Source organism: Typopeltis vanoorti, chromosome 7 (assembly GCF_054136105.1).
Source record: "Typopeltis vanoorti isolate ZY-2024b chromosome 7, IOZ_Tvanoo_1.0, whole genome shotgun sequence".
In the NCBI taxonomy this organism is placed as follows: Eukaryota; Metazoa; Arthropoda; class Arachnida; order Uropygi; family Thelyphonidae; genus Typopeltis; species Typopeltis vanoorti.
This window is the reverse complement of record NC_143555.1, coordinates 72,943,957-72,956,297: the sequence shown is the minus strand read 5'-3', so window position 1 is coordinate 72,956,297 and position 12,341 is coordinate 72,943,957. Positions and strand designations below refer to the sequence as shown.

Genomic DNA, 12,341 nt, shown 5'->3' with positions numbered 1-12,341 from the left:
TCTCAAAGGTTCTCATATCTGTGGGTGTACTATTCCATCAATGCCATTCATGAGAAAAATTATTTTTTTTATATTCTGCTTTCCAATATTATTTTTTATATTATGCTTATTTGCAACACGACTCATTTTTTACCAGTTTATACTGTTAACAGTTTTTAGATCATTATTCCACTACCTTTGCATTATATAGACCATATCTAAACTGGAGAAGCTAAAGATGGTAGGATTTAGTATAATTTAGTATGTATATTTATTAATCTGAAAACAAATCTGAAAACAAACCCCAACTCAACATCACCAGAGTTAAAGATCGGTACTATCAACATAAGAAGCTTGAATGGCAAAGAAATGAAGCTAGCTGAGGAATTAGATAAGTACCAGATCGACATAATAGGGGTGACTGAAACAAAAAAGACCAAATCTAGTGAGATCTTTCTGAGCAATAAATACAAAATGTTATATTCAGGCAATGACAATCAAGGAAAAGAAGGAGTAGTAATAGCATTAAACACAAAATACAAGGCTAATCTTCTTGAATGGCAGTCAGTCTCAAGTAGAGTAATGTTGGCAAATATGAGAATGGGGAACTGGACAATGAGACTTATTTGTGCCTATGGTCCCACAGAAGGTTCTACTAAAGGTAGAAATAGAGGAATTTTTTGATGCTTTAGAAAAAGCAACTGACACAATGAAAAAAGAAACGTTGGTCCTTGTTGGGGATCTAAATAGCAGAGTAGGAAATGATTGTGAGACATACAAAAATATTTTGGGAAAATTTGGAGAAAACAGCAAAGCTAATAATAATGGCAAATACCTGTTGGATTTCTACTCATGACATGGACTGGTTATTACTAACACCATGTTCCAACATAAAAATGTGCACAAATTCACATGGAGAGAAGAGGCAAGGAATAAGAAAAGTCTCATTGACTATGTTATTGTTGATAGTGATGTTTACTCCCTGGTGCAGGACACCAGAGTGTACAGAGGATTTGAAATTGGAAGTGATCACTATTTAGTCTTGAGCAAGATAAAATTGAATTTCATATTGAAAAGAATAACATGTAAGAAAGTTTTAAAGCGAATAAAAGTTGAGCAGCTCTCAGATGTGAACTGTACACTAAAATACACAAAGATTATTGAAGAAAAATTGAAAGAGTTTGAGAACAGGAATCAAACCTTGGAGATTCAATGGCAAACTCTGAAGAAAACATTGATTGATTCTGCTGGAGAGGCATGTGGTGAGGTTGTCTGTAAGGATAAAAAAATCAGAACTCCCTGGTGGACACAGGAAGTTAAAGAGGCAGTGAAGGAAAAGAAGAAAGCATATCAAAAGTTCCTGTCAAATAATAAGTCAGCTTGTGCTCTTAGAGAATATAGAGACAAATGCAAGAATGCTAAACACTGTGTAAAACTAGCTAAACAAAAGTCATGGGAGGACTTTGGTAAGAATATAGAAAATAAATATCAAGAAGGTGGCAAAATATTCTGGAGGTTGTTGAAGAAGTAATCCTTTCTTTTAGGGTTACACGGAGATCAGCATTCATTTTAAAAATTTTATGGAATTTACACGGTTGTAAATTCCATAAAATTTTTAAAAATGAATGCTGATCACCGTGTAACCCTAAAAGAAAGGATTATGATAATTCATTGAGATTCTACCCACGAGCGATGTAACCAATACGGTAAGCTGAAGATCCAAGTTTCAAATTTGATCAACCGACTGGCATTTTTAAAACGGTGTAGGGACAGCGATATCACTTCTAACTGCATCAGGCTAAAGAGAAAATTCACTTCAACAAAGGCACAAAGAATATACCACCGCATGGAGAAAGCACTACTGAGAGAGTAGATCCAAGCTACCAGAAAGAACCTAGCCGCTATGCAAAACCAGCTACTAAAAGAAAAAACGGGGCTGTCTAGCTCCTTAAACGCAGATATCTGGATAATGAAGGATTACAGACAACACAGCAAACCACATCCAACAAACGAAGAAAGAAAACCTAATTTCCAAATTTCGAAGACTAAAAGAACGACAAAACCAGCCGCCATATTCAAAGTTTGCCACAGTGAACAAGAACAACCAACCAGAAGCAAGAAACAACAGGAGCCACCAATCACCCACAGGTATCAATAACATAATTAACCTATCTAACCACGCTCTAAACAAAGACGAAATCTCTATACTTAACAAAGGTTTAAATTTTGCTAGAGCACCAAAAACGATAGACAAACTTGAAGTTATTTGTAATATAGAAAGAGGCCTAAGATTCGTACCTAATAACATAGCAGACAAAATACGTATAGAAACTGCGAACATTTTAAACCATAACAAAACAATAACAAGCAACATAACTAAACACGAATTAACAGCGATAAAATCACTTAAAACAAATCCGAACATAGTAATAACCAGAGCCGATAAAGGAAATGCCACTGTCATTTTAAACTGTACCACTTATATAGAAAAAATGAATCTGCTGGTCTCTGACAATAACACATACAAACTAGTTAACTACAACCCAACGAACAGAACAAAAAACAAAACAGAGAAACTACTTAAATCAACTACCACATGGCCCAAAGATACAATCAAAACACTGTTCCCTCATTACGTGTGCTCCCCTAGAATTTACAGGCTACCAAAAATTCACAAAGAAAACACCCCGCTAAGACCTATCGTTGAAGGAATTGATAGCCCGATGTATCATTAAGCCAAAAAATTAGCGGCAACACTCAAGGAGTTGGTAGGTCATTCCCCTTCCTATATCAAAAACACTTCATAAACATCATCCAAGACATTATATTAGAAAAAGATGATTTATTAGTCAGTTTTGACGTCTCTGCCCTCTTTAAAAATGTCCCAATCCGTCTCCTACAAAACAAATTCCCTCCAGATATCACGGCACTTTTTGCGTATGTATTACGGTCGGGTTACTTTGTATGGCAAAACGCCTTCTACTTACAAAAAGAAGGCACAGCCAGGGGCTCGCCATTATCCCCCCCCCCCCATTGCTAACTTTTACATGAAATATTTTGAGCAACTTGCCCTAGATTACTCCCCTCTAAAACCCAAAGTCTGGCTTAGATACGTTGACGATGTTTTCACGATCTGGTCCCATGGCCGCCAGACATTAGACACATTCCTTAGCCACCTAAACAAACAACACAAACGCATACAGTTCACAACTGAAATTGAAAAACACACTTCCATTTCTAGATACACTTGTCACACATCTTCCCTCGGGCAATCTTTCCTTCACTGTTTACCAAAAACCGACACATACGGGACAATATATACACATAAACTCATACCACCACCCAACACAAAAACTAGGTGTCATCAACATGCTAAAAAACAGAGCTCAGACGATTTGTTCCAGTGAACAGGCACTGAAAGACGAGTTTAAAATTATCAGTAATAACCAACAAAAAAACAGATACAGCCAAAATACTATAAACAAAATTCTCTACAAAACCACAATAAAAAACAAAGACAAACCAGACTACAGTAAAACTATAACCATTCCCTACATTAAAGGAATATCAGACAAAATAAACAGAGTACTACAAAAGTACAACCTCAAAGCCACCTTTAAACCTCCTGCAAAATTATAAAACTTACTCAACTCATCCAAAGACCCACACCCTCCACTAGCTCACCCTGGAGTATACTGGATCTATTGTACTTGCAACATACCATATATAGGAGAAACAGGATGCACTATTCCTATTAGACAAAAAGAACATAAACGACACATTAAATATAATTATGGTGAAGCTGGCCTTTCTGATCATGCCCTGAATACCTTACACAGAATTGACTGGAAAACCGCCAGCTGTCTACATCACACTAGAACATGGTATGAATGGAAATTCAAGGAAGCCTGTGAAATTATCAGCAACCACCCCAATCTGAACAACGATGGTTTAAAAATCCCAAACATTTGGAAGGTATATATTCGACCTTCCTCACCAAGAACAACTATAAACAGGACTGTAGAAAATCCAGTATTGTAAATCAAAAATAAGAATTGAAATACTCAAAATAGGACACCAATTGTTTCTGAAAGAAAACCATCTAAAAGAATGTTTATCCCTGTCATTGTAAAAATAGAATTTAGCTTGATGTAAAAATTTCTTTTTTGTTTTATTTTATTTTTATATATATATATATATATATTTTTTTTCACCAGAGGTCCCGTCAATAGAATAACATGTGATCAAATCATTGTTTCTCTAGTTTACAGTTAATGATGTAACTCAGCTTGCTCTGTATACTTATGTACACTGCAGATGATGATCTTGATGTGAAGATCGAAACGTCGCGATAATAAAAAAAGTTTTTTAACACGGATGTAAATTCCATAAAATTTTTAAAATGAAGGTTGTAGAAAGTATTTTTAACTTGGGTATAGTTATGTTAAAGATACCAGGTAATTTTAAACCTGGTTTTACTCCATTTTTTCCAAGTAAGCAAACAGACAAAATGTCAAGTTTGCGCCTGCAATATATGCAAGACTAGCTGATCCCACAGGTAGTGCAAGACCAAGGCAACTCGTGGTAGAGGTGGAGCAAGCTCTGATCACTAATCTTAATATTTACCCTTAATGCCAAAACACATCTCCAAGAAGAGGATGTATGATGTTTTGTATTAAAGGCAAGGGTCCACTACCCAGACCGGTTTCGACCTTTAAGGGTAAATATTAAGATTAGTGATCAGAGCTTGCTCCACCTCTACCACGAGTTGCCTTGGTCTTCCACTACCTGTGGGATCAGCTAGTCTTGCATATATTGCAGGCGCAAACTTGACATTTTGTCTGTTTGCTTACTTGGAAAAAATGGAGTAAAACCAGGTTTAAAATTACCTGGTATCTTTAACATAAAATGAAGGTTGTTGAAGAAGCTTAGGAATGGAGGAAAGAGTGCTGTAAAAGGAATTAGAGATGATAAAGGTGACATGAAAACAGGAGAAAAAGATATCCTTGAAGTATGGAGTAATTACTTTGAAAAACTGTAAATGAAACAAGCAGTGATGACAGCACAGTGGTAAAAAATACTGACCATGCATGCAGTCAGGAATACATATCCATACTTGAAGTAGAAAAAGCCATCAACTGCTTGAAATGTGGAAAGGCAGCAGGAGTAGATGATATTCGACCAGAAATGCTGAAGTATGGTGGTATAAGAGTCTTACAGTGGCTGCACTGCATAGTTCAGAAAGCCTGGACAGAGAGACAAATTCCAGATGATTGGAGTAGAGCTCTCATAGTACCCATATATAAAAAGGAAAATAAAACTGCATGTGAGAATTACAGAGGTATTTCCCTACTGTATGTTCCTGGCAAGATCTATGCAAGTATACTTGAGAAACGGTTGAGAAGAATTGTAGGAGGAAAGCTTGGTGAAGAACAAGCTGGATTCAGGCCAAATAGAGGCTGTCAGGATCAGATCTTCACTTTACGACAAATAGTCGAGAAAGCATGGGAATATAACAAAGATCTGTATTTAAGTTTTGTCGATTTGGAAAAGGCATATGACAAGGTGCCAAGAGAGAAACTATTCCATACGTTGCAGTTATATGGTGTCAATGGGGCATTATATCAAGCAATACTTAGTCTTTATTTGAGTTGTAAGTCAGCAGTTAGAATTGAAGGAAGAACAGGAAGGTGGTTTAATGTTAAATCTGGCGTGAGACAAGGATGTACATTATCCCCCTCTGTTATTCATTATCTATATGGATCACATTATGAAGGAAAGTGGTATTAAACATGATATCAAAATTGGAGATGTTAATGTCAGCTCTTTGCTTTATGCGGATGATGTTATACTTCTAAATAAATCCGCTACAAGTCTGCAAGATTCTCTGACTAAATTGAATAGCTGTTGTAATAGATATGGTATGAAGGTTCAGCAATAAAAAGACAAAGACAATGAAAATAGGCAGAATCATTCAAAATGTCAACTGTGTTGTGAATGGAGAACCTGTGGAACAAGTAAAACATTTCAGCTATATAGGCACGATTTTTACTGAAGATGGTAAATTAAATATAGAAATAGACAACAGAATCAGCAAAGCTGGCATGGTGGGAAGTCAACTGAATAAATTCATATGGAATAAGAGAAAAATTAGTCGGAACACTAAATTAGCTGTATATAAGACAGTGTTCAAACCAGTTTTAACTTATGGATCTGAGAGCTGGGTCAGAAGTAAAACACTTGACCAAAGACTAGAGACCGCAGATATGAGAGTCCTGAGAAAGATTATAGGTGTGAACAGATGGCATCAATGGCAATATCATATTAAAAACCAGGATATTAGGAAAGAACTTGACATTGTCAGCATCCAGGAATGCATTAGCAGAGCTAATCTCAGATGGTATAGTCACTTAAACAGAATGGGAGAGGAAAGATTAGCCAAACAAGTGTTCTCTGCCAGGTTGGCAGCAAAACGACCCAGAGGAAGACCAAGATATAGGTGGATTGATACGGTACAAAATGCCTTAGACGATAGAAATATAAGATCTGATAATGTTGGAGTCTTGACAAATAACAGACTGATTTAGAGAAAAATTGTAGATAGGAAATTAATAATGATGTAATTTTTTTCATGTAGTACTATCAGGATACTGTACACCCCTTGAGGGTACATGGCAGGAATTTGATGATGATGATATTTATTAATGACATTGAAAATGTCATTAATAAATATAAATATGTTGGCTACCACCCAAGTAGTGGTGGTCAACCATAACAGGACTTTTGATAGAAAGGGTTATATGTGAAACTATAAGGTAGGTGATTATAGCAAACTGATGAGGCAGCTTGCAGCAATATCATGGAATGAGGAATTGCATGACAAAGAAATTGATGTTACTTGGTCTCTACTTAGGAATTATATGGCAGATGCAATGACTCAGTGCATTATGAAGATCAGGAGATTAAATAAGGTAGGTGTAATATGGATGATTGAATAGGTGAAGTGTGTAATCTGGAAGAAAAAGGCATTGTGGAGGCAGCACAAGATGAGTGGAGATAATCAGTTACATAAGTAGTACAAAGAGTAAGCAAGGAAGGTGAATTGCTTGGCAAGGGTAGCAAAAGTGCAGAATGAGCAGGAGTCAGCAAATGAGGCTAAATGAAATCCCAGGGAGTTTTTTTCAATATGTGGCCAGTAGAAGGAAGAATGATTATGGGATGATGTTGGTCAGTGATAATGGAGAATGATAAACACAGAGAAGAATATAGTAGAGGTGTTTAATGATCAGTTCATAAAAGTATTTCATTCTTCTGATTGTAGCATATGAGGGTTGGTTGAAAAGTTTGGTAAAAAAATAAGTCAAACACATTTTTTTGGAAAAAATCACCTTTATTTCTCAACATAGTCTCCATCGAGGTCTACACGTTTGGTCCAGTGAGTTTCAATTTTTTTCATCCCATCTAAAAAGTATGATTTGTCAAATTATGCAAAATAGTCATTGATAGCCTTGATGACATCCTCGTTTGAAGAAAATTTTTCCTACCAAGCCAAATTTTTAAGTTTGTGAACAGGAAGAAGTCACACAGGGCCAAGTCCGGTGAATACAGTGGATGTGGAACCAATTCGAACCTCAATTTGTGCAATTTTGCCATTGCAACGGCCGATGTGTGGAACGGTGCATTGTCTTGATGAAAGAGCACTTTTTGTGTGTGCCAATCTTGGCCATTTTTTTCCCTTCAGTTCTTTTAAATTGTCCAACAATGACGCATAACAGAGTCCTGTTATTGGCTTACCCTTTTCCAAATCTATCTATCAAAGTCTATCATGATAATTTCTTGGGAATCCCAAAAAACAGTGACCATCACCTTCCCAGCTGACAAAATGGTCTTCCCTTCTTTTGGTGCTTTTTCGCAGGGCTGTTTTGTCTGCTGCTTGGACTCAGGTGTGTGGTGGTGGATCTAAGTTTTGTCTACAGTCACGAATTGATGCAAAAAATCCTGCAAATTGAGATTAAACATCGCATGCGTTTTTGATCGGCAGTCAACAATTGTGGCACCAACAGCGCACACAGCTTTTTCACGTGCAATTTTTCTTGCAGGATATTATACGCCCGTTCAGTTGAGATGCCTACAATCTCGTGTACTTTCATCAGCAGTCTTGCATAACAATACCATGGATTTTGTCAATCATTTCCTTCACAGTGACCTCAGTCGGGCTTCCAATGCGCACTTCATCTTTGATGGACTTATGACCCTGTTTAAGCTCATTTATCCAAAAAAGTTCATGGTGCAGCATCCCCATGAACTGCATCTAACATGGCTTTGATTTGTGCGGCCATCCACTTCTTCAAATAAAAGTGTTTTACCACTGCACGAAACTCGTTTTTCTCCATTTTTTTTGAAAAATGCAAACAAGGTCATTTTAAATGTTTGCCAAGCGAGAACTATGCATCACATGTGGCTAAAATTTTGCCAGGGGTCATGAAAAAGATGATACATGCCGACACTGGTATGAATGAACGAACTGTGTAGCTGTCTATTGGAAATTTACCAAACTTTTTAAACAACCCTCGTAATGCAGAAGTTGAGAGCAATGGGAAGGGAGGAAGGAACCAATGATTGTGAGTAAGCAGGAGGTATATGAGAAATGCCATGGGACTTGATGGTATATCACCGCATGTCTTGAAGGAATGTTCCAGAGAGAGTTAACAGTCTTTAATGTACATTTTTAACATGAGTCTTAGATTAGCCAAGGTCCCAAAGGAATGGAAAGATGGCAAAATTGTTCTGCTTCATAAAGGAGGTGATAAGATTAAGGCATCAAATTATAGGTCAATCTGCTTGTCTGGTGTTATGGTCAAGATACTGGAGAAGCTGGTGAGGGAATGGATTCAGAACTGAATAGACAGCAATACAATTCTCTTTCATGGGTTTGCCAAAAAAAAAAAAAAAAAAATAGTGTTTTAGCAATCAGCTTACTTATTACAAGGTGATGAATACACTGTACAATATGGGGGATACACATATGGTGGTATAAGAGATTTTAGATTTTACAGAGGCTTTCAAAAGATTGCACATGACAAACTAGTAGTTAAATTGGAATAAATGGAGTTGGATAGTAGATTAGCACATTGGATTGGAGACTGGCTGATGAAGGATGTCTGATAGGTATCAGCAGGTTGTGCATGGGGAATGATATCCCAGAAGAGAAAAGTCACTACTGGCGACCACCAGAGGTTTATTTTGGGGCCATTGTTGTTTAATTTGTATGTGAATTATATTGGAAAAGGCATAAATGATGATACACAGTTGTTTCCAGATGATGCAAAGTTGGGAAGATGATGATGTAGAGAATATGTTTCAGCTTTTGCAAGAGGATCTAAATAGACTGTCTGAATTTACAAGTGCATAGGGATGCAAGTTTAATGCTGCAAAGTGTAGGTTTTAAAATTTGGGAAGCAAAGATGGAATGCAGAGTATAGAATTGGTGGGGGATATTTTGGAGTAGGAGGTGGAGGAGATGTAGGATTTGAGGGTTGTGGTGAATATGGTTTGAAATTTTGTGGACATTTTGCTAAAATTGTCAAGATGATACATGGATTATGGGAATGATGTGGAGAACAATGACGTGTAGAATACGGATGTTTTGATTCTACTGTACAAGACTTGGATCAGGCTGCATATGGATTACTGTGCACAGGTTTTCAAAAGAATGATGAAATCTTGGAGAGGGTCCGGAGATGATTGACTAAGTTGGTTTCTAGTCTCTGGAATAAGATGACAGACAGAGAAAATGCAAATTACAGAGCCTAGTGGATAGAAAGAAGAGGGGAGACATGACTGAGACGTTAGTAAGGGATAGTTACCAAATTAGCATCGATGAGATTTTTCATAGATATTCTATGAAAATGATAGGCCATCCCTGAAAACTGTATAAGGTGAGTATGAGCAAGGGGATGAGGAATAGATTTTTTGCATGGAGAGTGGTGGATGATTGGAATGCATTGTCTGAGAGTGTGGTGAGTGCAGAGACAGTTAATGTATTTAAGTCAAGGTATGATGAACTGTACATGTGAGAATGGGACCTCCCATGATGAGTCTCTTGTCTCCATGGAAGTCTGTTGATGATGATGATGATAATAACAATACTCACTACAGGAAAAAGGAAGAGTGAAGCAAGTGCTAAAGATAAAAAAAAAATTTTTTAAGTGAAAATTTATCACTTAAGAGCAAAAACGTGAATTAACTGTTTTTAAGCTGTTAAAACTTAAAGACAATTTTAAGTTTCAACAGCTAGTGGATAGTGACCCTAAACTTGATCACAGCATGCAAGTCTACTGGAATGTAAACAAAGCTATGAGCTGTTAATGTAGATGTACCTACAGAAAAAGAAACAAAAATCAGTGCAGACTACCTTTAAATACACTTTGTACATATAATTATAAATGCATATTATGCAGTGTTTAATAAATTTTCAATTGTTTAAAATTTTTTTATTATCCTTTATAGTTGTATTGGCAGTAAAAATGGAAAAAACAAATATATTTTTAAAAAATTATTTAAGATTTTGAAAGCCAATGAATAAGTTACAATTTTTTTTCAATGCTTATTAATATAATTAACTGGTTTTCAATCAGCACAGCATGGATAACTAAGCATGTAAAAGGAAGGATTCCTGTAATTATAAGGCTTAACAGCTTAATAATTCTAAATGTAAATCCATTTAATTTCCAACTTGTAAATTTAAACATGAAACAGTTGATCCTACCTGTTTTGGCAGTGTTCTTCCATCTGCTGAAATTTGTACACCTTGTCTCAGTGCAGGAGGATGAGGTGATGGTGGTGGTGGTGAACTATGAGAAAGAGATGGTTCAGGCCTTCTTCCTGAGAAGTCACCAGGTCCTTTCAACCTTGGATTATTTTTTATTCCTTCTAATAAACGTATCAGTAGTATATTACATGGAAGATCTTCCACTTTAGTTTCTACCAACACCCTGCACTCTGGACAACGCAACTCTTTATGAGAATTAACTATTTCTTCAAGACATCGTTTACAGAAAGTATGTTGACATGGCAGAACTTTGCTACTGCTGTCCAACTGATCTAAGCATACTGAACACTCAAGCAAATCATTTAAAAAGGCCTCATCCATACTGAGGTAAAGCAGAAAAGTCAATTAACACTTTTTGTAACTAATAGTGCATACAACCACATTGTGATCAATTTTCCTAGGTAACTACTGAACTCTCACTCCAAAAACAGGAATGATAATTAAGAATCCCAACCATTTCTTATAAAAGAATTCCTTATCCACAGTAAGGTTTCCATTTCATTCACAATAAGGTTCCCATTTTATCCACTGTAAGGTTTCCATTTTATAACCATTAATATCATCCATTTATCTATTTTTCTGAACTATCTTCTATTATAGCAAAATCTGAAATAAGTAAAATCATTTTTAGTTTCAAAATTTTAATAGTAAAAGCTATAATGCAAACAAGCAAATTATTTTAAAATTAAGATATGAAACCAGGATAAAACTTACTGGTCTGGCTGGTGTAGCAGATATAGAATATTTACATGCACATTAAAACCTGCTATTGCAGATATCCATGAATGGCTTTAGGAGATAATACAACATTCATTCCAGGAATAAATCAATTATCCTGCTTAGTGGAGATACAAAGTGGCTTGAAAAAGGACATTTAGTTTCTAGTAAGTACACAGATTATTATTATTTATTACTATTTTCTCAACACTGTCCCAATCCTATAAAATCTTTTAATAAAATCCTTGTCTTTTCCACCAATCAATTAGCCTTTCTAATCCACAGACCTTCAACAATCATCATGCAGGCCTTCACAAGGAAAATTTCATAGACCTGTTAATCTTAGTCACTCATCTCTGGATTCTCTCCACTTTCCTCCTTGAAAAGGAATCTAGGTGATCATATCTAAGCAAAGTAAAGCCCCAGATGGGCCTTATTAAACCTTTTACAAGAAGGAATAGCAACCTGCTTGTCAGAGTGCTCTTCAACATCCAAGTAACCTAATGAGCATTTGATTTGACTACCTTTTGCAATATGCCCTCTGAACTTTACCCTAATCTTAGCTCATCAACAGTACCATTCAAAACCTACATGGGTGAAATCAATGCATGCACACGTGCGAGCACACACACAAAAAAAAACCTCAGTTAAATATTTTCTATTACCTGAATGGCAGTCTTCATGTTCTTCTTCGATCTTTTCCCAGTCCTTCCTGGAGTCAAGTATTACATTTTGGTAATACTTGACTACCAAAATGTAATACTTGGTAGTCAAGTATTACAGTATTTGATATGATGATTTTGGTATGTATGTA

General features: G+C 36.1%; 1 protein-coding gene across 1 annotated transcript in view; it reads right to left on the bottom strand.

Annotated features, from left to right (window-relative positions):
• POSH (SH3 domain containing ring finger posh) overlaps window positions 1-11,131 on the bottom strand; it is a 552,023-nt gene extending 540,892 nt beyond the window's left edge. The window contains exon 1 of the mRNA XM_090395956.1: window positions 10,748-11,131. Within this exon, the coding sequence (XP_090252082.1) occupies window positions 10,748-11,131 (384 nt within the window). The remainder of the gene's footprint in view (window positions 1-10,747) is intronic.
• Window positions 11,132-12,341: the final 1,210 nt, after the last annotated feature.